General features: G+C 52.5%; 1 protein-coding gene across 7 annotated transcripts in view; it reads left to right on the top strand.

Moving 5' to 3' along the window:
• Window positions 1-26,059, top strand: part of rbms2b (RNA binding motif, single stranded interacting protein 2b) — a 181,567-nt gene that overhangs the window by 93,986 nt on the left and 61,522 nt on the right. For all 7 annotated transcript variants that reach the window (XM_078431557.1, XM_078431550.1, XM_078431554.1 and 4 more), the window contains exon 3: window positions 24,439-24,497. In XM_078431557.1, the coding sequence (XP_078287683.1) occupies window positions 24,439-24,497 (59 nt within the window). The remainder of the gene's footprint in view (window positions 1-24,438; window positions 24,498-26,059) is intronic.

Here is a 26,059-nt window from a genome sequence, read left to right as displayed (position 1 = left end):
GGCATGTTGGCCAGCGCGGGCAAGTTGTTTCCATGCTGTGTGACTCTATGGCCACAAGGCCCGCCCTTGTGTAACACTTGACTTTAATGATTGGGCACTCAAGACAGCTTCTCTGCCACAGAGCCCTGTGGTCATGGGGCTGGACTGTGCTGTGGTCATGGGGCTGGACTGTGCTGTGGGGCTGGACTGTGCTGTGGTCATGGGGCTGGACTGTGCTGTGGGGCTGGTCTGTGCTGTGGTCATGTGTCTGGACTGTGCTGTGGGGCTGGACTGTGCTGTGGGGCTGGACTGTGCTGTGGTCATGGGGCTGGACTGTGCTGTGGGGCTGGACTGTGCTGTGTTCATGGGGCTGATCACTGGGATAATGTGTTCATGGGGCTGGACTGTGCTGTGGGGCTGGACTGTGCTGTGGTCATGGGGCTGGACTGTGCTGTGGGGCTGGTCTGTGCTGTGGTCATGTGTCTGGACTGTGCTGTGGGGCTGGACTGTGCTGTGTTCATGGGGCTGATCACTGGGATAATGTGTTCATGGGGCTGGACTGTGCTGTGGTCATGGGGCTGGTCTGTGCTGTGGTCATGGGGCTGGACTGTGCTGTGGGGCTGGTCTGTGCTGTGGTCATGGGGTTGGTCTGTGCTGTGGTCATGTGTCTGGACTGTGCTGTGTTCATGGGGCTGGTCTGTGCTGTGTTCATGGGGCTGGTCTGTGCTGTGGTCATGGGGCTGATCACTGGGATAATGTGTTCATGGGGCTGGACTGTGATGTGTTCATGGGGCTGGTCACTGGGCTAATGCTATTGGGTCTGCAGAGTGAATTTTAACCCCGGAGTGAATGAACTCGGTCACACGTACACTGTCGACCCTCACAGTGGCACAGCGGTAGAGTTGCCACCTCACGGCGCCAGAGACCCGGGTTCCATCCCGACCACGGGTGCTGCCTGTACGGAGTTTGTACGTTCTCCCCGGGACCCGCGTGGGTTTTCTCCGGGTGCTCCGGTTTCCTCCCACACTCCAAAGACGTGCGGGTTTGTAGGTTAATTAACTCGGTATAAGTGTAAATTGTCCCCAGTGTGTGTAGGGTAATGTTAGTGTGTGGGGATCGCTGGTCAGCGCGGACTCGGTGGAACACAGGGCCTGTATCTCGAAAGCAAAACGAAAACAAGAGACTCGTTGACACGTACACTGTCGACCCTCACACAAGCAGAACACCACATGCTAGCTCCGACCCCTGGAGGTAGCTTCAGGCCAAGTTCTGTCAATTGTTTGTCATGGGGCTGGACTGTGCTGTGTTCCTGGGGCTGGTCTGTGCTGTGGGGCTGGACTGTGCCGTGGGGCTGGACTGTGCTGTGTTCCTGGGGCTGGACTGTGCTGTGGGGCTGGACTGTGCTGTGGGGCTGGACTGTGCTGTATTCCTGGGGCTGGACTGTGCTGTGGGGCTGGACTGTGCTGTGGGGCTGGACTGTGCTGTGGGGCTGGACTGTGCTGTGAGGCTGGGCTGTGCTGTGTTTGTGGGGCTGGACTGTGCTGTGGGGCTGGGCTGTGCTGTGTTTGTGGGGCTGGACTGTGCTGTGTTCGTGGGGCTGGACTGTGCTGTGGGGCTGGGCTGTGCTGTGGGGCTGGTCTGTGCTGTAGGGCTGGACTGTGCTGTGGGGCTGGACTGTGCTGTGTTTGTGGGGCTGGACTGTGCTGTGTTCGTGGGGCTGGACTGTGCTGTGGGGCTGGACTGTGCTGTGGGGCTGGTCTGTGCTGTAGGGTTGGACTGTGCTGTGTTCATGGGGCTGGACTGTGCTGTGGGGCTGGTCTGTGCTGTGGTCATGGGGCTGGACTGTGCTGTGGGGCTGGTCTGTGCTGTGGTCATGGGGCTGGACTGTGCTGTGGGGCTGGTCTGTGCTGTGGTCATGGGGCTGGACTGTGCTGTGGTCATGTGTCTGGACTGTGCTGTGGGGCTGGTCTGTGCTGTGGTCATGTGTCTGGACTGTTCTGTGGGGCTGGACTGTGCTGTGGGGCTGGTCTGTGCTGTGGTCATGGGGCTGGACTGTGCTGTGGTCATGTGTCTGGACTGTGCTGTGGGGCTGGTCTGTGCTGTGGTCATGTGTCTGGACTGTTCTGTGGGGCTGGACTGTGCTGTGGGGCTGGTCTGTGCTGTGGTCATGGGGCTGGACTGTGCTGTGGTCATGTGTCTGGACTGTGCTGTGGGGCTGGTCTGTGCTGTGGTCATGTGTCTGGACTGTGCTGTGGGGCTGGACTGTGCTGTGGGGCTGGACTGTGCTGTGGGGCTGGTCTGTGCTGTGGGGCTGGACTGTGCTGTGGTCATGTGTCTGGACTGTGCTGTGTTTGTGGGGCTGGACTGTGCTGTGGTCATGGGGCTGGACTGTGCTGTGGGGCTGGTCTGTGCTGTGGTCATGGGGCTGGTCTGTGCTGTGGTCATGTGTCTGGACTGTGCTGTGTTCATGGGGCTGGACTGTGCTGTGGGGCTGGACTGTGCTGTGGGGCTGGACTGTGCTGTGTTTGTGGGGCTGGACTGTGCTGTGGGGCTGGACTGTGCTGTGGGGCTGGACTGTGCTGTGTTTGTGGGGCTGGACTGTGCTGTGGGGCTGGACTGTGCTGTGGGGCTGGACTGTGCTGTGGGGCTGGACTGTGCTGTGTTTGTGGGGCTGGACTGTGCTGTGGGGCTGGTCTGTGCTGTGGGGCTGGACTGTGCTGTGGGGCTGGACTGTGCTGTGGGGCTGGACTGTGCTGTGGGGCTGGACTGTGCTGTGGGGCTGGTCTGTGCTGTGGTCATGGGGCTGGACTGTGCTGTGGGGCTGGACTGTGCTGTGGTCATGTGTCTGGACTGTGCTGTGGGGCTGGTCTGTGCTGTGGTCATGGGGCTGGACTGTGCTGTGGTCATGTGTCTGGACTGTGCTGTGGGGCTGGACTGTGCTGTGGTCATGTGTCTGGACTGTGCTGTGGTCATGTGTCTGGACTGTGCTGTGGGGCTGGTCTGTGCTGTGGTCATGGGGCTGGACTGTGCTGTGGGGCTGGACTGTGCTGTGGGGCTGGACTGTGCTGTGGTCATGGGGCTGGACTGTGCTGTGGGGCTGGTCTGTGCTGTGGTCATGGGGCTGGTCTGTGCTGTGGTCATGTGTCTGGACTGTGCTGTGTTCATGGGGCTGGACTGTGCTGTGGGGCTGGACTGTGCTGTGGTCATGGGGCTGGACTGTGCTGTGGGGCTGGTCTGTGCTGTGGTCATGGGGCTGGTCTGTGCTGTGGTCATGTGTCTGGACTGTGCTGTGTTCATGGGGCTGGACTGTGCTGTCGGCGCGGTCTCGGTGGAACACAGGGCCTGTATCTCGAAAGCAAAACGAAAACGAGAGACTGGGTCACACGTACACTGTCGACCCTCACACAAGCAGAACACCACATGCTAGCTCCGACCCCTGGAGGTAGCTTCAGGCCAAGTTCTGGGCTGCTGTTAGTTTTGTGGGCTGGTGTTAATCAACCTGCTGTTAATTGTTTGTCAGACGTCTCATTTTATGTTTGATGTGAGCTCTGGTTTTCCATCATGGCCTTGTTCTGATTTAATTTGTTCACTGGTACTGGTGGTAATTTCCGAGCTGATAATGAGGTTGTACGTGCAGTTCTCATGTCATGCGCAAGGCTGACCCCGATGGGATATTTGGGTCCCGAAGCAATTTCACTCGTGTGGGAAGGAACTGCAGATGTTGGTTTAAACCCAAGACCGGCACAAAGTGCTGGAGTAACTCAGCAGGACAGGCAGCATCTCCAGAGAAGAGGAATAGGCAACGTTTCGGGTGAAGGCCTTTCTTCAGACCCATTGAAGGAAGCCCATTCAGACCCGTTGGGGGGCAATGGCCAAGAAAGCTAGAAGAGAGGAGAGCATTGAAGCAACGGCCAAGAAAGCTCACCAACCCCTCTACTGCCTTAGAAGGCTGAGGAAGTTCGGCATGTCCCCAACAACTCTCACCAACTTCTACTGATGCGCCACAGAAAGCATTTTATCAGGATGCGTCACAGCACGGTTTGGGAACAGCTCCATCCAAGACCCGCAAGAAATCGCAGAGAGTTGTGGACGCAGCCCAGACCATCACACAAAACCAACCTCCCTTCCATCGACTCCATCTACACCTCACGCTGCCTCGGCAAGGCCAGCAGCCCAGACCATCACACAAACCAACCTCCCCTCCATCGACTCCATCTACACCTCACGCTGCCTCGGCAAGGCCAGCAGCCCAGACCGTCACACAAACCAACCTCCCTTCCATCGACTCCATCTACACCTCACGCTGCCTCGGCAAGGCCAGCAGCCCAGACCGTCACACAAACCAACCTCCCCTCCATCGACTCCATCTACACCTCGCGCTGCCTCGGCAAGGCCAGCAGCATAATCAAGGACCAGTCTCACCCCGGCCACTCCCTCTTCTCCCCTCTCCCATCGGGCAAGAGGTGCAGAAGTGTGAAAACGCACACCTCCAGATTCAGGGACAGTTTCTTCTCGGCTGTTATCAGGCAACTGAACCGTCCTCTCACCAACTAGAGAGCAATCCTGACCTCCCATCTACCTCAGTGGTGACCCTCGGATTTTACTGGTCTTTACCTTGCCCTAAACGTTATTCCCTTGATCCTGTATCTGTACACAGTGGACGGCTCGATTGTAATCATGTACAGTCTTTCCAATGATTTGATAGCATGCAACAAGAAAGCTTTTCACTGCACCTCAAAGATTGACACAAATTGCTGGAGATCTGACAGCATCTCTGGAGAGAAGGAATAGGCTTTGATTTGTTCTTTTCATGCCTTTCATTCATTGGTTCTTTGTACCTTTTCATACCTCTAGTTTACCTCTCCCCCTGACTCTCAGTCTGAAGAAGGGTCTCGACCCGAAATATCACTCATTCCATGTTCTCCACAGATGCTGCCTGACCCGCTGAGTTACTCCAGCACTCTGTGAAACGTCACCTATCCATGTTCTCCACAGATGCTGCCTGACCCGCTGAGTTACTCCAGCACTCTGTGAAACGTCACCTATCCATGTTCTCCACAGATGCTGCCTGACCCGCTGAGTTACTCCAGCACTCTGTGAAACGTCACCTATCCATGTCCTCCACAGATGCTGCCTGACCCGCTGAGTTACTCCAGCACTCTGTGAAACGTCACCTATCCATGTTCTCCACAGATGCTGCCTGACCCGCTGAGTTACTCCAGCACTTTTTGTCTATGTTCGGTGTAAGCCAGCATCTGCAATTCCTTTCTCGACAGTTCCACTGTACCTCACTCAGTACACGTGACAATAATAAACTGAACTAAAGCAAAGAATGGCAGGTAATAGTTGCACACAGGTGAGGGGGGTTTTGATAGGCAGTTAATGATCTCGACCCGAAACGTCACCTATCCATGTTCTCCATGAGAGGAATAGATCGGGTAGATGCACAGTCTCTTGCCCAGAGTAGGGGAATCAAGGACCAGAGGACATAGGTTTAAGGTGAAGGGGAAAATATTTAATAGGAATCTGAGGGGTAACTTTTTCACACAGAGGGTGGTGGGTGTATGGAGCGAGCTGCCAGAGGAGGTAGTTGAGGCTGGGACTATCCCAACGTTTAAGAAACAGTTAGACAGGTACATGGATAGGACAGGTTTAGAAACATAGAAACATAGAAAATAGTTGCAGGAGGAGGCCATTCGGCCCTTCGAGCCAGCACCCCCATTCAGTATGATCATGGCTGATCATCCACAATCAGTACCCCGTTCCTGCCTTCTCCTCATATCCCTTGATTCCGTTAGCCCTAAGAGCTGAATTTAACTCTCTCTTGAAAACATCCAGTGAATCGACCTCCACTGCCTTCTGAGGCAGAGAATTCCACAGATTCACAACTCTCTGGGTGAAAAGGTTTTTCCTCATCTCAGTCCTAAATGGCCGACCCCTTATTCTTAAACTGTGACCCCTGGTTCTGGACTCCCCCAACATCGGGAATGATGTTCCTGCATCTAGCCTGTCCAATCCATTAAGAATTGTATATGTTTCTATAAGATCCCCTCTCATCCTTCTAAATTCCAGTGAATACAAGCCCAGTCGACCCATGCTTTCATCATATGTCAGTCCCGCCATCCCGGGAATGAACCTGTGGGCTGACATTCCCTCCTTGTTCCACAGTTCATCCGTGGTGTTGTTTCTGTGTTAACTCGTTGTCTGGCGTTGATTTGTTGCCCGATTCCGATTTTTAAATCTCTCCCGGGTTCCGGTGTTAATTTGCTATTTAATTTATATGTTAATTTATTGTCTGGCTGAGGTGTTAATTTGTTGCAGCTCCTGGTCTTAAATTGTCACCTGCTTCTGACGTTAATTTGTTTCCGGGTTCTGCTGTTGATTTGCTACCTCTGCTGCCGTGTCAAAGAAGCACTCAAACACTTCCATTTCAGGGCTTTAGACTTCAGAGATACCACGCGCAAACAGCCCCTCAGGCCCACCGAGTCCGCGCCGACCAGCGATCCCCACACACTAACACAATCCTACGCACACGCCGGACAATTTTACAATAGGTATAAGAAGATAACTGCAGATGCTAGTACAAATCGAAGGTATTTATTCACAAAATGCTGGAGTAACTCAGCAGGTCAGGCAGCATCTCGGGAGAGAAGGAATGGGTGATGTTTCGGGTCGAGACCCTTCTTCAGTCTGAAGAAGGGTCTCGACCCGAAACGTCACCCATTCCTTCTCTCCTGAGATGCTGCCTGACCTGCTGAGTTACTCCAGCATTTTGTGGACAATTTTACAAGCTTGCCAAAGCCAATTAACCTACAAACGGCACATTTTTGAGATGTGGGAGGAAACCGGAAGAACCCGGAGGAAACCCACGCAGGTCACGGGGAGAACGTGCAAACTCCGTACAGACAGCGCCCGTAGTCAGGATGGAACCCGGGTCTCTGGCGCTGTGAGGCGGCAACTCTACCGCTGTGCCACAGTGCTGTCCATTAATTAACGTACAAACCTGTAGAAACAAGGAACTGCAGATGCTGGTTTGCAAAAAAAAGGATACAGAGTGCTGGAGTAACTCAGCGGGTCAGGCAGCATCTGTGGAGAACATGGATAGGTGACGTTTCACAGAGTGCTGGAGTAACTCAGCGGGTCAGGCAGCATCTGTGGAGAACACAGATAGGTGACGTTTCACAGAGTGCTGGAGTAACTCAGCGGGTCAGGCAGCATCTGTGGAGAACACGGATAGGTGACGTTTCGGGTTGGGACACTTCTTCAACCTACCAACTTGCACGTCCTTGGGTTGTGGGAGGAAACCCACGCAGGTCACGGGGAGAACGTGCAAACTCCGTACAGACAGCACCCGTGGTCAGGATGGAACCCGGGTCTCTGGCGCTGTGAGGCGGCAACTCTACCGCTGCACCACATGGCAAACCATATTTATTCTCTCAATGTTTTTTACCACGGAAGAGATATTCGGCGGTGATGTGGTATGGGCCAGACACTTTATACAATGCATTACAGCTTTATACATTACAACCAACAATTCAACACTGCTTGTGTTGTCTTCTCCTAACCAATACAAAAAAATTTCAACGTCTAACATCAACATGAAGATTGTAGGGGGACCTCATTGAAACTTACCGAATAGTGAGCGGCCTGGATAGAGTGGATGTGGAGAGGATGTTTCCACTAGTGGGAGAGTCTAGGACCAGAGGGCACAGCCTCAGAATTAAAGGACGTTCCTTTAGGAAGGAGATGAGGAGGAATTTCTTTAGTCAGAGGGTGGTGAATCTGTGGGATTCATTGCCACAGACGGCTGTGGAGGCCACAAGTCAGTGGGTATATTTAAAGCAGAGATTGACAGATTCTTGATTAGTGCGGGTGTCAGGGGTGATGGGGAGAAGGCAGGAGAATGGGGTTGGGAGGGAGAGATAGATCAGCCATGATTGAATGGCGGAGTAGACTTGATGGGCCGAATGGTCTAATTCCACTCCTATTCCTTCTGACCTTATGACCATACAAAGCACTGTTGGGTTGCATCACAGCTCTGTTTGGGAACAGCTCTGCCCAAGGCCGCAAGGAATTGTAGATGTGGCCCAGCCCATCACACACACCACACTCCCCACCATTGTAGATGTGGCCCAGTCCATCACACACACCACACCCCCCACCATTGTAGATGTGGCCCAGCCCATCACACACCACACCCCCCACCATTGTAGATGTGGCCCAGCCCATCACACACCACACCCCCCACCATTGTAGATGTGGCCCAGTCCATCACACACACCACACTCCCCACCATTGTGGATGTGGCCCAATCCATCACACACACCACACCCCCCACCATTGTAGATGTGGCCCAGCCCATCACACACCACACCCCCCACCATTGTAGATGCAGCCCAGTCCATCACACACACACCACACTCCCCACCATTGTAGATGTGGCCCAGCCCATCACACACCACACCCCCCACCATTGTAGATGCAGCCCAGTCCATCACACACACACCACACTCCCCACCATTGTAGATGTGGCCCAGTCCATCACACACACCACACCCCCCACCATTGTAGATGTTGCCCAGTCCATCACACACACACCACACTCCCCACCATTGTAGATGTGGCCCAGTCCATCACACACACCCCCCACCATTGTAGATGTTGCCCAGTCCATCACACACACCACACCCCCCCACCATTGTAGATGTGGCCCAGTCCATCACACACACCACACTCCCCACCATTGTAGATGTGGCCCAGCCCATCACACACCACACCCCCCACCATCGACTCCATCTACACTTCACGCTGCCTCGGAAAAGCAGCCGACATAATCAGAGACCTGTCCCTGTCCCATCCCGGTCATTCCGCCTTCTCCCCGCTCCCGTCCGGCAGAAAGTACAGAAGCTTGAAAGCGCGCACCACCAGACTCAGGAACAGATTCTTCCCCTCTGTGATCAGGCTTCTGGACGGCCCTTCCATAAGCTAGGGTACTGTCCGATTCACCTCTACCCCATTGTGGACATTGGACTTTGTCTGTGGGTCTGGTGCGCTACACTGCTGAGAACTATATTCTGCACTCTGTATCTCCCCCTCTGCTCTACCTGTTGAACTTGAGTCTGACTTGATTGTATTTAAGTGTAGTATTATCTGATCAGATTGGATAGCATGCAACACAATGCTCGTGACAATAATGAACCTAAAACTGACTAAAGTCATCCCACTTTGGAAACCCTGCCTCTGGCCAGTAGCTGATTGCATGCTGTTTCGATTCAGTCAATTCTTGAGCCCGTTTCCCTGCTGTCTCTCTAAACTAAATTAAACTAACCGGTACTTAGAGCAGCACGGTGGCGCAGCGGGTAGAGCTGCCGCCTCACAGCGCCAGAGACCCGGGTTCCATCCCGACCACGGGCGCTGTCTGCACGGAGTTTGCACGTTCTCCCCGTGACCTGCGTGGGTTTTCTCCGGATGCTCCGGTTTCCTCCCACATTTGTAGGTTAATTGGCTTGTGCTGGATAGAACTGGTGTGAACAGGGGATCGCTGGTCGGGTCGGTACGGACCTGGTGGGCTGAAGGGCCTGTTACCGCGCTGTATAACTAAACCAGACTAAACTAAACCCATGACCAATTGAAAAGGCGTTGCTACGAAGACTACTGTGTTCCTGTGACCTCTGGCAAAGAGAGTTTAACTGCTCACACCTCTCCTGTTGTAACGGAGTACTGTGGTGTAAGGCGTGGGATAGTCTGACCCACACCGCGTAACATAGAAACATAGGTGCAGGAGGAGGCCTTTCGGCCCTTCGAGCCTGTACGCACCGCCATTCAATGTGATCATGGCTGATCATCCACAATCAGTACCCCGTTCCTGCCTTCTCCCCATATCCCTTGATTCCGTTAGCCCTAAGAGCTAAATCTAACTCTCTCTTGAAAACATCCAGTGAATTGGCCTCCACTGCCTTCTGTGGCAGAGAATTCCACAGATTCACAACTCTCTGGGTGGAAAGGTTTTTCCTCATTTGAGCAATTCCAAATTTGAGGAAGGATATTCTTGCTATTGAGGGCGTGCAGCGTAGGTTTACTAGGTTAATTCCCGGAATGGGCGGGACTGTCGTATGTTGAAAGACTGGAGCGACTAGGCTTGTATACACTGGAATTTAGAAGGATGAGAGGAGATCTTATCGAAACATATAAGATTATTAAGGGGTTGGACACGTTAGTGACAGGAAACATGTTCCCAATGTTGGGGGAGTCCAGAACCAGGGGCCACAGTTTAAGAATAAGGGGTAGGCCATTTAGAACGGAGATGAGGAAAAACCTTTTCAGTCAGAGAGTTGTGAATCTGTGGAATTTTCTGCCTCAGAAGGCAGTGGAGGCCAATTCTCTGAATACATTCAAGAGAGAGCTAGATAGAGCTCTTAAGGATAGCTGAGTCAGGGGGTATGGGGAGAAGGCAGGAACGGGGTACTGATTGAGAATGATCAGCCATGATCACATTGAATGGCGGTGCGTACAGGCTCGAAGAGCCAAATGGCCTCCTCCTGCTCCTATTGTCTATTGTCTATTGGCTATTGTCATCTCAGTTCTAAATGGCCGACCCCTTATTCTTAAACTGTGACCCCAGGTTCTGGACTCCCCCAACATCGGGAACATTTTTCCTGCATCCAGCCTGTCCAATCCCTTAAGAATGTTATATGTTTCACCGCGTAGGGAGTGGCAGGAAGCTGTGGTGATGCAGGATTGTCCATCTCCCCGTGACCTGCGTGGGTTTCCTCCGGGTGCTCCGGTTTCCTCCCACACTCCAGAGACGTGCAGGTATGTAGGTTAATTGGCTGGGTAAATGTAAAAATTGTCCCTAGTGGGTGTCGGATAGTGTTAGTGTGCGGGGATCGCTGGGCGGCATGGAACCGGTGGGCCGAAGGGCCTGTTTCCACGCTGTGTCTCTAAACGAAACTAATAAAACTAAGCAACATGCAACACTAACACAGGTTCACCCATCCCATCGATGCCACACATGGCAACTGTAGACAGATGGCTATTGGACCACTCTGCCTCCCCTCTCTCTCTCTCCTCTCTTCCATCTCTCTCCTCTCTTTCTCCCCTCTCTCCCCACTTTCCCCACTCTCTCCCCACTCTCTCCCTCTCTCCCTCCCCGTCTCTCCCCTCCCTCTCCCCCTTCCCCTCTCTCCACACTCTCCTCTCTCTCCCCCTCTCTCCCTTCTCTCTCTCCCCCTTCCTCTCTCTCCCCCTCTCTCTCCCCCCACTCCTCTTCTCTCTCTCCCCCTCTCTCTCTCCCCACTCTCTCTCCCCCTCTCACCTCTCCCACTCTCTCTCCCCCTCTCTCCCCCTCACCTCTCCTCTCTCTCTCTCTCTCTCTCTCTCTCTCCCCCCTCTCTCTCTCCCCCCACTCTCTCTCCCCCTCTCACCTCTCCTCTCTCTCCCCACTCGCTCCCCTCTCTCTCTCTCCCCACTCTCTCTCACCCCTCCCCTCCCCCCTCCCCTCTCCCCCCTCTCTCTCTCCCCCCCTCCCCTCTCCCCCCTCTCTCTCTCCCCCCTCTCTCTCTCCCCCCTCTCTCTCTCCCCCCACTCTCTCTCCCCCTCTCACCTCTCCTCTCTCTCCCCACTCTCTCTCCCCTCTCTCTCTCCCCCCCCTCCCCTCTCCCCCCACTCTCTCTCCCCCTCTCACCTCTCCTCTCTCTCCCCACTCTCTCTCCCCTCTCTCTCTCCCCCCATGTCCTGCCTCGATTGGACTTACCAAATTGCATCAGCTGCCATGCGTGGGGATTAAACCCTCTGTGCTGATGCTATGATCAACTCTCCACCTGAACCTCGACCTCAGGCAACCCCTCACACTGACACACACACACACACACACACACACACACATACATACACACATACACAGAAGCACACAGACACACACACACACAGACACATACACACACACACACATACACACACACACACACACACACACACACATACACAGAAGCACACAGACACACACACACACACACACAGACACACACACACTGACACACACACATACACACACACATACACAGAAGCACACAGACACACACACTCACACACACACATACACACACAGACACACACACACACATACACACACACACACACATACACAGAAGCACACACACACACACACACACACACACAGACCCACACACACGCACACACACACGGAAGCACACAGACACACACACACACATACACACAAACACAAAGCCACACACAGACCCACACACACATACACGCACACACACTCACACATACACGCACACACACCCACGCCCCCGCACCACTAACATGCAGGCACCACATACATACAGACACACTCAGACACACACTCGGAGACACACACACAGAGACACATGCAACACACAAACATACACACGCGCAGCACTAGATTGAATTCCAAATTCACCCACGCCAAATAACTGTACTGAATTGTAAACACGTACACACGGCCAGTTGTCAGGGTTTGCCAAGAGCACAACATGGTTACTACACATTACAACAGCGTGTGTTCTGACCAGTATCACTAACATAGCCCCAGGCTTCTCTGCCTTATTTTTCTGCTGGTTGCCTCACTGTTGACTCTGGTCTTTGGGATGACAGCTTGGCTCCCACTTGCCCCTCTTCACACGTGATCGATTGACCTTCATTAACCTCTGCTGTTTGCCGCGCTAACGGCCCTTGCCCGCTCACCCCGCACGCCTGCTCTCAGTGGCCCTGACCCTTTCTCATGATGCATGTGTGCTTTTCCTGCGATCCAGCTCCGATGCACCTAATCTCCCACCGGATAGATTTATAGGGGTCACCCATTCCTTCCCTCCAGAGATGCTGTCTGTCCCGCTGAGTTACTCCAGCATTTTGTGTCTATTATAGGTTCACGGCAAAGGGGAAAAGATTTAATAGGTATCTTGGGGGTGACTTTTTCCACACAAAGGGTGGTGGGTGTATGGAACGAGCTGCCGGAGGAGGTAGTTGAGGCTGGGACTATCTCAACGTTCAAGAAACAGTTAGACAGGTACATGGATAGGACAGGTTTGGAGGGATATGGGCCAAACGCAGGCAGGTGGGACTAGTGTAGATGGGACATGTTCGCCGGTGTGGGCAAGTTGGGCCGAAGGGCCTGTTTCCACGCTGTATCACTCTATGATAGACACAAAAAGCTGGACTAACTCAGCGGGACAGGCAGCATCTCTGGAGAGAAGGAATGGGTGACGTTTCGGGTCAAGACCCTTCTTCAGGTGTGTCTGACCCGCTGAGTTACTCCAGCATTTTGTGTCTATCCTCGGTTTAAACCAGCATCTGCCGTTCCTTCCTATACTTGTATCACTCTGCGACTCTATGACTCTATAGAACAACGTTCGGCCAGTTTAAATGATGCAGACAGGGGGCATTTTAAACTTCCGCATTTCCCCCAAACGAGACTCGTGCTCTCTGACAGTGGGGGAAATCCCACCAACATGGGCGGGCGTCTAGTCACGTCAAGTCAATTTTATTTGTATAGCACATTTAAACACAACCCACGTTGACCAAAGTGCTGTACATCAGTGCCCGTACTAAAAACGAACATACAATAGCAGACACACCTAACAACACAGACAGACATAAACAGTTCACAGCGCCCCCTCAGAGGGCCTCAAACGCTAGGGAGTAGAAGTAGGTTTTGAGCCTGGACTTAAAGGAGTCGATGGAGGGGGCAGTTCTAATGGGGAGAGGGATGCTGTTCCACAGTCTAGGAGCTGCAACCGCAAAAGCGCGGTCACCCCTGAGCTTAAGCCTGGACCGCGGGATAGTGAGTAGCCCCAAGTCGGCCGACCTGAGGGACCTGGAGTTAGAGAGGTGGGTTAGAAGATTTTTGATGTAGGGGGGGGGGAATGTCCATTTAGGGCTTTATATGTGAATAGGAGGAGCTTGAAGTTGATTCTGTACCGTACAGGGAGCCAGTGGAGAGAGGCCAGAATCGGGGTGATGTGGTCCCTTTTACAGGTACCCGTCAGGAGTCTCGCTGCGACGTTTTGGACCAGTTGCAGGCGGGACAGGGATGATTGGCTGATCCCAGTGTATAGGGAGTTGCAGTAGTCTAGGCGGGAGGAGATAAATGCGTGGATGATTTTTTCTCGATCGTCAAATTGGAGGAATGGTTTGATTTTAGCTATGGTACGAAGCTGGAAGAAACTGGCTTTTTACCACAGGAGCATTGTTTACACATCTGCCTCGGGTCAATAATCGTTTGAACAAGTACTTGTGGCAGGGGGAGGGGCCCAGGCACCACACTCGTAGTCCACACTCGTGGTCTACACTCGTGGTCCACACTCTCTCTGTGATTATACACACTGTGGTTTCAAACTGAGGTACAAGGACTCTGCCAAACGCCAGTGTTTTACACAACATAGAACATAGCCCAGCACAGGAACAGGCCCTTCGGCCCACAATGTCCGTGCCGAACATAATGCCAAGTTTAAACTGTGTGGAATAGACCCCTTGCGAGGAACAGATCGGGTAGATGTACAGAGTCTCTTGCCCAGAGTAGGGGAATCGAGGACCAGAGGACACAGGTTCAAGGTGAAGGGGAAAAGATTTAATTGGAATCTGAGGGGTAACTTTTTCACACAGAGGGTGGTGGGTGTATGGAACGAGCTGCCGGAGGAGGTAGTTGAGGCTGGGACCATCCCATCGTTTAAGAAACAGTTAGACAGGTACATGGATAGGACAGGTTTGGGGGGATATGGACCAAACGCGGGCAGGTGGGACTAGTGTAGATGGGACATGTTGGCCAGTGTGGGCAAGTTGGGCCGAAGGGCCTGTTTCCACACAGTATCACTCTGTGACTCTATGAAGGGCCTGTTTCCACACTGTATCACTCTGTGACTCTATGAAGGGCCTGTTTCCACACTGTATCACTCTGTGACTCTATGAAGGGCCTGTTTCCACACTGTATCACTCTGTGACTCTATGAAGGGCCTGTTTCCACACTGTGACTCTAACTGGTCTCCACTGCCTGCATGTGATCCATATCCCTCCGTTCCCACTTGCCGATCTAAAAGCCCAGGCAGTGCGTTCCAGGCCCCCACCCCCCTCTGTGTAAACAACCTGCCCCCCACATCTCCATTAAACTTTGCCCCTCTCACCTTATCACTACGCCCTCTAGTGTTGGACATCTCCACCCTGGGAAAAAATGTCTGACTGTCTACTCTATCCCTGCCTCTCATAATTGGATATACATCTGTCAGGTCTCCCCTCAACCTCTGACGTTCCACTAGACCCGGGTTCCACCCTGACTACGGGTGCTGTCTGTACGGAGTTTGTACGTTCTCCCCGTGACCTGCGTGGGTTTTCCCTGAGATCTTCACTTTCCTCCCACACTCCAAAGACGTGCAGGTTTGTAGATCAAGTGGCTTGGTGTAAGTGTAAATGGTCCCCTAGTGTGTGTAGGATAGTGTTAGTGTGCGGGGATCGCTGGTCGGCGCGGACCCGGGGGGCCGAAGGGCCCGTTTCCGCGCTGTATCTCTGAAACTGAACTGAACTAAAAACAATCCAGGTCTGCCCAGCTTCTCCCTGTATCTGAAACCCTGCAATCCAGGCAGCGTTCTGGTGAAGATCGGTGAGGTGACGGGGGTAGAATCCACCATTTTCCCCCCACAGTTATGACCTCTTAATTAACCTGAAGCAAGACGGGGCACAATCAGCCATCCCAGCATCACTTTCTCTGAGCGGCCATTTTGTGCCTTGGAGAACTTCCTCCTCCACCGTCAGGCACCGTTTGACTCAATCAATCAACACTTGGCCACTAAACCACATCTCCGCAGAGGTCACTTGTGGCCAGCTGACCCGCTAGCCTGAGTCAATCTCCATCTGGTGACCATCTGTTTCCAACTTATCATCTCCCCTCCCCCCCCCACCCCCCCCCCCCCCCCCCCCCCCCTCCGTCCCCCCCTCCCCTTCATCTCTGCAGAGAGGAGTTGTTTTAGTATGGTCCACTGTCCACTCTATTACCTCCAAACCCTGTGTGTTCTGAGAAAACACAACAAACACAATCAGGCCTTCATCTGTCTTGCCCGGCGTGTGTTTGTGCAAAGCCAGGCCCCACTGCCCATGGAGTTGCTCAACAAGGCTGCTGTAGTCAGTCCTTTGACCTCCGTGAAGGGAGTCTATATCTGAGAGGACGTTACAGTGCATTTGCGAGGCTGAGCCTTCCACAGTCAGCAATGGAAACACACAGTGTCTTGCCACATGCTTCACTATGTGACAGGCAGGTCAGCCTTCTGTGTGACTTCCCATCCACATAGAGTCACAGAGTGATACAGTGTGGAAACAGGCCCTTCATAGAGTCACGGAGTGATACAGTGTGGAAACAGGCCCTTCATAGAGTCACAGAGTGATACAGTGTGGAAACAGGCCCTTCATAGAGTCACAGAGTGATACAGTGTGGAAACAGGCCCTTCATAGAGTCACAGAGTGATACAGTGTGGAAACAGGCCCTTCATAGAGTCACAGAGTGATACAGTGTGGAAACAGGCCCTTCATAGAGTCACAGAGTGATACAGTGTGGAAACAGGCCCTTCATAGAGTCACAGAGTGATACAGTGTGGAAACAGGCCCTTCGGCCCAACTTGCCCACACCAGCCAACATGTCCCAGCTACACTAGTCCCACCTGCCCGCGTTTGGTCCATATCCCTCCAAACCTGTCCTATCCAGGTACCTGTCTAACTTTCTTAAACGATGGGATAGTCCCAGCCTCAACTACATCCTCTGGCAGCTCGTTCCATACCCCCACCACCCTTTGTGTGAAAAAGTTACCCCTCAGATTCCTGTTAAATCTTTTCCCCTTCATCTTGAACCTATGTCCTCTGGTCCTCGATTCCCCTACTCTGGGCAAGAGACTGTGCATCTACCCGATTTATTCCTCTCATTATTTTATACACCTCTATAAGATCACCCCTCATCCTCCTGCGCTCCAAGGAATAGAGTCCCAGCCTGCTCAACCTCCACCTGTTGCTCACACCCTCTAGTCCTGGCAACATCCTTGCAAATCGCCTTTGCACCTTGTCCAGCTTAACGACATTGTTCCTGTGATACGGTGCCCGAAAGTGAACACAATGCTCTGAATGCGGCCTCACCAACGTCTTACTCTGAACTGCAGTGTCCAAGTCCTGCTCTCTGCCCTCTGGTTGGAAGGAAGGTTCAAAGCTCAGAGCCCCGCACTTCAAGTGCTGATTGGGATATCATGTCAAGTGACAGGAGCAGAATTAGGCCATTCGGCCCATCAGGTCCACTCCGCCATTCAATCATGGCTGCTCGATCTCTCCCTCCCAACCCCATTCTCCTGCCTTTTCCCCGTAACCCCTGACACCCGCACTGACCAATGTGACAAACAAAAGGGACCAGGCCAGTATTTTGTTTTTGGAATCATTCCTGCGCGTGCAGAAGCCATTCAACCCATCCAGTCTGTGCCAGCCCTTTCCGGCCCAACTCACTGAGCCCCGTCTGCATTCATTTATAGGATGTGGGGGATGGGAAGGGTCTTGATTGAAACGTAACGAATAGTGAGCGGCCTGGATAGAGTGGACATGGAGAGGATGTTTCCACTAGTGGGAGAGTCGAGGACCAGACTCTCAGAATTAAAGGACGTTCTTTTAGGAAGGAGATGAGGAGAAATTTCTTTAGCCAGAGGGCGGTGAATCTGTGGGATTCATTGCCACAGACGGCTGTGGAGGCCACAAGTCAGTGGGTATTTTGAAGGTTTGATTAGCACGGGTGTCAGGGGTGATGGGGAGAAGGCAGGAGAATGGGGTTGGGAGGGAGAGATAGATCAGCCATGATTGAATGGTGGAGTGATGGGCCGAATGGCCTAATTCTGCTCCTGCAACTGATGAAGTATTATGAAGTTATGAACTAAAAGGTGCTTGTTGCTGTACACTTTAGAACAGCTGGCATGTTGGTTAAGTTGGTTCAAAGCTGGGCACTCCCAACACTGGACACAGGGCGGCACGGTAGCGCAGCGGTAGAGTTGCTGCTTTACAACGAATGCAGCGCCGGAGACTCAGGTTCGATCCTGACTACGGGTGCTGCACTGTAAGGAGTTTGTACGTTCTCCCCGTGACCTGCGTGGGTTTTCTCCGAGATCTTCGGTTTCCTCCCACACTCCAAAGACGTACAGGTATGTAGGTTAATTGGCTGGGTAAATGTAAAAAAAAAAATTGTCCCTAGTGGGTGTAGGATAGTGTTAATGTACAGGGATCGCTGGGCGGCACGGACTTGGAGGGCCGAAAAGGCCTGTTTCCGGCTGTATATATATGATATGATATGATATGGACAGACACAGAATGCTGGCGTAACTCAGCGGGACAGGCAGCATCTCTGGTTGCCCGTGAGGAGGTAGCGGGTGAGCGGTCGCCTTGAACCGCTGCAGTCTTTAGTTTTAGTTTGGAGATACAGCGCGGAAACAGGCCCATCGGCCCACCGAGTCCGCGCCGACCAGCGATCCCCGCACACTAACACTATCCTACACACACACCGGGGACGATTTACAGAGGGCCACTTGCCCTACAAACCCACACTTTCTGGAAACCCACGCAGTCACGGGGAGAACGTGCAAACTCCACGCACACAGTGGTCAGGGTGGAACCCGGGACAGCGGCTCTACCCGCTGCGCCATTGCAGACTCCGCGGTGGAGAGGGACGTGGGCCAAACGCGGGCGGGTGGGACCAGCACGGACGTTGGTCGGCAGGGGCAAGTTGGGCCGAAGGGCCTGCTTCCGCGCTGCGTGGCAATCACGTGTGGGAGCCTCTCAGGGGCAGTTGTACAGGGCATTGGTGAGACCGCACCTGGAGTATTGTGTACAGTTTTGGTCTCCTAATCTGAGGAAAGACATTCTTGCCATAGAGGGAGTACAGAGAAGGTTCACTAGATTGATCCCTGGGATGGCAGGACTTTCATATGAAGAAAGACTGGATAGACTGGGCTTGTACTCGCTGGAATTTAGAAGACTGAGGGGGGATCTTATAGAAACATATAAAATTCTTAGGAGGTTAGACAGGCTAGATGCGGGAAGATTGTTCCCGATGTTGGGGAAGTCCAGAACCAGGGGTCACAGTTTAAGGATAAGGGGGAAGTCTTTTAGGACCGAGATGAGAAAACATTTCTTCACACAGAGAGTGGTGAATCTGTGGAATTCTCTGCCACAGAAGGTAGTTGAGGCCAGTTCATTGGCTATATTTAAGAGGGAGTTAGATGTGGCCCTTGTGGCTAAAGGGGTCAGGGGGTATGGAGAGAAGGCAGGCACAGGTTACTGAGCTGGATGATCAGCCATGATCATATTGAATGGCTGTGCGTACAGGCTCGAAGGGCTGAATGGCCTACTCCGGCACCTATTTCCTATGTTTCTATGACTCTGGCAGCTCGCGACAGCCTGGCCTTGCCACCAATAGTCACTGAAATAGACTGTAATTTACACCAAGCCATTCAAAAAGAACGAGATCACACAGGTGCCTTGCCTGAATGAGTCATTGAGTAAAGTTCTACGTACTATCCAGGCTACAGCTGATCAGAACACGAAGCATTTTGCACGTGACGGGGCTTATTTATAAACCCTCGTGATTCATTTAGTGCCAGAAACCTTCCTCCCTCCCAGGAAGGTGGTGAGAGGCAAACGCACACCAAGTAGTTCAGGGTGAAGGGATCACAACAAGCTGGAGTAACTCAGCGGGTCAGGCAGCATCTGTGGAGAACATGGATAGGTGACGTTTCACAGAGTGCTGGAGTAACTCAGCGGGTCAGGCAGCATCTGTGGAGAACATGGATAGGTGACGTTTCACAGAGTGCTGGAGTAACTCAGCGGGTCAGGCAGCATCTCTGGAGAAAATAGATGGGTGACGTTTCGGGTCGAAACCCTTCTTCAGACCTCGAATTGGTGACCCTCAGATTATCCTTGATCAGACTTTACTGCCTTATCCGGCACATTATCCCTGGCTCGATTGTAATCATGTTTCGTCTTCCTGCTGGCTGATTAGCACGCAACTCTACCGCTGTGCCACCCTACTCCAGCCAAAGTTACTCCAGCACTTTGTGCTTTGTCCAGGATTCCAGCAGCTGCAGTTCCTCGTGTTTCCCCTTCCTCTTTAAGTACTTTGCCTTGCAAAAATGCAGGCAGACAAATGAAGAGCTGCCCTGCTTGAAGCTGCTGTGGCATTTAATGCGTTGCTGGCTGGTCGAACTGTGGTCTCCTCTCCGCATTCCCGCCCACTTCAGTGACCTCCTGGCTGTTTGCAGGATGACAAGTGATCCACCTCTGCTTTAAACATCTTCAGTAACTCTGACACCCACTGCCCTTTGAAGAGGAGAGTTTCAAAGACTCATTAAGCTCCTGGGAGAAAAGCATTTACCTCATTCCTGCCTTCAAGGGGCGACCCTTTATTTTTAAACAGTGACCTCTTTGTTCCAAATTCTTTCATGAGGAAACAACCTCTCCACATTTACCCGCTACGATTCTCCTGGATCATATCTTTCAATTGAGTCCCTCTCGCTCCTAAACTCTGTGGATACAAGCCAGGCCTGTTGCAGATATTAGTTGAGTGAAGCTTTTCTGAACTGGCCGTGCGGCACGGTGGCGCAGCGGTAGAGTTGCCGCCTCACGGCGCCAGAGACCCGGGTTCAATCCCGACTACGGGTGCCGTCTGTACAGAGTTTGCACGATCTCCCCGTGACCTGCGTGGGTTTTCTCCGGGCGCTCCGGTTTCCTCCCACACTCCAAAGACGTGCGGGTTTGTAGGTTACTTGGCTTGGATAAAATTCTAAATTGTTCCTAGTGTGTGGGATAGTGTTAGTGTGCGGGGATCGCTGGTCGGCGCGGACTCGGTGGGCCGAAGGGCCTGTTTCCGCGCTGTATCACTAAACTAAACTAAACTAAACTCAACTAAACTGAAGCAATTACTACGGGGAGAAGGCAGAAGAATGGGGAAGGCTGAGAGGGAGAGATAGATCAGCCATGATTGAATGGTGGAGTAGACCCGATGGGCCGAATGGCCTGTTTCCGCTCTGTATCTCTAAACTAAACTAAACATGATTTGGTGAATATCTTTGTGGGCCATCACTAGCAGCCTCAGTGGTTGGCCCAACACTGGACACAGAAACATAGACAATAGGTGCAGGAGTAGGCCATTCGGCCCTTCGAGCCAGCACCACCATTCAATGTGATCATGGCTGATCATCCACAATCAGTACCCCATTCCTGCCTTCTCCCCATACCCCCTGACTCCGCTATCATTAAGAGCTCTATCTAGCTCTCTCTTGAATGCATTCAGAGAATTGGCCTCCACTGCCTTCTGAGGCAGAGAATTCCACAGATTTACAACTCTCTGACTGAAAAAGTTTTTCCTCATCTCAGTTCTAAATGGCCTACCCCTTATTCTTAAACTGTGGCCCCTGGTTCTGGACTCCCCCAACATTGGGAACATGTTTCCTGCCTCTAACGTGTCCAACCCCTTAATAATCTTTTTATCCACAAAATGCTGGAGTAACTCAGCAGGACAAGCAGCATCTCGGGAGAGAAGGAATGGGTGACGTTTCGGGTCGAGACCCTTCTTCAGACCCTTAATAATCTTATACGTTTCAATAAGATCTCCTCTCATCCTTCTAAATTCCAGTGTATATAAGCCTAGTCGCTCCAGTCTTTCAACTAAGAGCTAAATCTAACTCTCTCTTGAAAACATCAAATGAATCGGCCTCCACTGCCTTCCGTGGCAGAGAATTCCACAGATTCACAACTCTCTGGGTGGAAAGGTTTTTCCTCATCTCAGTCCTAAATGGCTGACCCCTTATTCTGAAACTGTGCGTGGTCCCTGGTTCTGGACTCCCCCACATTTTGGATCCTTCAGCCCGGCAGTTGAGAGGAGCTTTGTCGTGCCGTTGCTGGATGTGATGCCCTCTCACGCTGGCATTGCCATGCAATGCAAAGGTGAACCTGCTGCTGGGAGCATCTTAAGTAAGCGGGAGGTCACACCATTGTGATTAACTGGGACATGGGCCTTTCTTTTTGAAGTGTGCACAGACATGAGTGTGCACAGTGGGATGGGCACACTGCCACATGTTGATGCACTGCCCGAGGGTATTTCACTGCAGACGTCATGGGCACATTGGCATCATGCCACCTTCTGCCTGTGCATCAGTGGTGAAGGCAGTGAATGTTTTGGCTGGTGGATGCGGTGCCAGTCAAACTGGGCTGCTTTGGCTCAGATGGCATTCAGCTCATGGCAGCACGGTGGCGCAGCGGGTAGAGCCGCTGCCTCACAGCACCAGAGACCCGGGTTCGATTCTGACCTCGGGCGCTGTCTGTACGGAGTTTGCACGTTCTCCCCGTGACCTGCGTGGGTTTTCTCCGGGTGCTCCGGTTTCCTCCCACATTCCAAAGACGTGCGGGTTTGTGGGTTAATCGGCCCCTCTGTAAATCGCCCCCTAGTGTGCAGGGAGTGGGATAACACGGAACTAGTGTGTGAACGGGCGATCGATGGTCAGTGTGGACTCAGCGGGCCGAAGGGCCTGTTTCCCTGCTGGATCTCTAAGCCAAGCTAAACTAAACTAATCTTCTTCTGAAGAAGAATCTGGACCCAAAACATCACCCACCCTTGTTCTCCACAGATGCTGCCTGACCCGCTGAGTTACTCCAGCACTCTGTGAAACGTCACCTATCCATGTTCTCCACAGATGCTGCCTGACCCGCTGAGTTACTCCAGCACTTTGTGTCTCCTTTTGTAAACCAGCATCCCTAGTTCCTTGTTTCTAAACTAATCTTCTCGCGTGTTATTTATCGGAGTTGAACGCATGCAGACAATTAGAGACGATCCCAATACATCCCACAGATTCACCACCCTCTGACTAAAGAAACTCCTCCTCATCTCCTTCCTGAAGGAACATCCTTTAATTCTGAGGCTGTGCCCTCTTGTCCTAGACTCTCCCACTAGTGGAAACGTCCTCTCCACATCCACTCTATCCAGGCCGCTCACTATTCGGTACGTTTCAATGAGGTCCCCCCTCATCCTTCTAAACTCCAGCGAGTACAGGCCCAGTGCTGACAAACGCTCATCATATGTTAACCCACTCATTCCTGGGATCATTCTCGTAAACCTTTTTGTAGTGTGAATGATGTTGGCCACTTACAAATAGAGACACAGAGTGCTGGAGTAACTCCTATTAAATCTTACGATGGAGAAATAAGGAACTGCAGATGCTGGTTTAGCAAGGGTAAGCACAAAGTGCAGGGATCAGGCAGCATCTGTGGAGAACATGGATAGGTGACGTTTCACTTGTTGCTGGAGTAACTCAGCGGGTCAGGCAGCATCTGTACAGAACATGGATAGGTGACGTTTCACAGGTTGCTGGAGTAACTCAGCGGGTCAGGCAGTATCTCTGGAGAGGATAAAGGGAATAACGTTTAGTGCAAGGTAAAATCCAGAAAAGTCCGGTTAAAGATAGTCCGAGGGTCTCCAATGAGGTAGATGGGAGGTCAGGATTGCTCTCTAGTTGGTGAGAGGATGGTTCAGTTGCCTGATAACAGCCGGGAAGAAACTGTCCCTGAATCTGGAGGTGTGCGTTTTCACACTTCTGTACCTCTTCCCGATGGGAGAGGGGAGAAGAGGGAGTGGCCGGGGTGAGACTGGTCCTTGATTATGCTGCTGGCCTTGCCGAGGCAGCGTGAGGTGTAGATGGAGTCGATGGAAGGGAGGTTGGTTTGTGTGATGGTCTGGGCTGCGTCCACAACTCTGAAATTTTTTGCGGTCTTTGATGGAGCTGTTCCCAGAAATCCCGATATTAGACCATCACACAAACCAACCTCCCTTCCATTGACTCCATCTACACCTCACGCTGCCTCGGCAAGGCCAGCAGCCCAGACCGTCACACAAACCAACCTCCCTTCCATTGACTCCATCTACACCTCACGCTGCCTCGGCAAGGCCAGCAGCCCAGACCATCACACAAACCAACCTCCCTTCCATTGACTCCATCTACACCTCAACTGAACCACCTTACAGCAACTAGAGAGCGGTCCTGAACTACCATCTTCCTCATTGGAGACCCTCGGACTATCGTTGATCGGACTTTACTGGTTTTACCTTGCACTAAACGTTATTCCCTTATCATGGATCGGTACCCTGTGAATGGCTCGATTGTAATCATGCGTAGTCTGGTAATTATGTGTTGAACTCTGAACATTTTCACGTGATTCCTTTTATCCTGTATCTGTCCACTGTGTGGACGGCTCGATTGTAATCATGTTTAGCCTTTCCGCTGACAACAAAAAAGCTTTTCACTGTACCTCGGTACACGTGACAATAATAAACCGAGCTCAGGCTCAACTCACACCACTGCCAACTCAAGCGGCTGTACCAGCTGCCGTGCCCACTGTAAACTCTCTTGTTTGCTTTCTCCACAGTTACGGCAAAATAGTTTCCACCAAAGCCATTCTGGACAAGACCACCAACAAGTGCAAAGGTAGGAGACTCCATTTGTGCGGCGCCTGACTCCTCCAGCCAGTTTCAGAGGGCAGGGGTGGCACGCGCTGGCAGCACCTCTCCCTGCCGGAGCAGCTCCCTGGCATCGGAGGTGGCAGGGGATCGGGAGTCGGGAGCTCGGACTGCTGGTTTATAAACAGTGGTGTGGTGTCAAACAATGCTCTGTTAACCATGCCAACACTCTGGGCTGCTCCGTGAAGCCCTGTTCTAATGTGTTCCACTGTTCACCTGTTTCATGAATGATGCGCCAGGCTTGCACCGTGCTTGGCGTGATCCAATGGCAGCACCTGTCATGTTACAACTGTCCGGTTTTTTTTCCAAGCGTTTTTTTTTTCTTCTTTGTGAAAAGTGTCAACAACAACAACTTGCATTTTACGTTGTGGCCTTAACTGGTGCCACACAGGAATGTAGTGGGAAAGCAAACTTGACACCGACCGGGCCAAAGACAAGAGGCTTTAAGGAGTTGGGTTTTACTGAGCAACCGGAAGGCAGACGGGAGGGAGCTCAGAGGTCAGAGGTCAGGACGGCAACAGTTACTGATGCACGGAGAGGTTAACATGGTGGTCGAGGTGGGACCGGGGTGACTTCTACAGGCAAACCAGTCAGCTCGGTTTGGGAACAGCTCTGCCCAACGCCACAAGGAATCACAGAGAGTTGTAGATGTGGCCCAGTCCATCACACACACACACACACCCCCCACCATTGTAGATGTGGCCCAGCCCATCACACACACCACACTCCCCACCATTGTAGATGTGGCCCAGTCCATCACACACACCACACTCCCCACCATCGACTCCATCTACACTTCACGCTGCCTCGGAAAAGCAGCCGACATAATCAGAGACCTGTCCCTGTCCCATCCCGGTCATTCCGCCTTCTCCCCGCTCCCGTCCGGCAGAAGGTACAGAAGCTTGAAAGCGCGCACCACCAGACTCAGGAACAGATTCTTCCCCTCTGTGATCAGGCTTCTGAACAGCCCTTCCATAAGCTGGGGTACTGTCCGATTCACCTCTACCCCATTGCGGACATGGGACTTTGTCTGTGGAACTGGTGCGTTACACTGCTGAGAACTACATTCTGTACTCTGTATCTTCCCCTTTGTTCTACCTGTTGTACTTGTGTCTGACTTGATTGTATTTATATATACTATCTGAACTGTTCGGTTAGCATGCAACACAAAGCTTTTCACTGTACCTCGGTACACGTGACAATGGTAAACCCGAGTGTCGGGTTGTGAGGGGCCTGCATTAGAGATCTGTGAGGTTGCAGAGAGTTCACAGAGGAATTGGAACAAGGGGAAGGGTGAGCGGAGTTTTGGAATGGTCCCAAGTTTGGCAAAGTCAAAATAAAGCGTGTCCATGTCCCTCGCTATCACACAGCAGATATTTGTTGGGAGAGTCTGGACTGTGAAAGGGTTCTACTGGTGCGGAGAGGGGGAGCTGGCAACGCAGCCAAGGTTTGCCGGCCTCTATTCCCGGGAGAGCAGCCCCTTCCCAGCAGCACCAGAGAGACAGGCCTCTCTGTTGGCCATGGCTCGGA

Source organism: Rhinoraja longicauda, chromosome 42 (assembly GCF_053455715.1).
Source record: "Rhinoraja longicauda isolate Sanriku21f chromosome 42, sRhiLon1.1, whole genome shotgun sequence".
NCBI lineage: Eukaryota > Metazoa > Chordata > Chondrichthyes > Rajiformes > Arhynchobatidae > Rhinoraja > Rhinoraja longicauda.
This window is presented reverse-complemented; position numbering and strand designations above follow the sequence as displayed.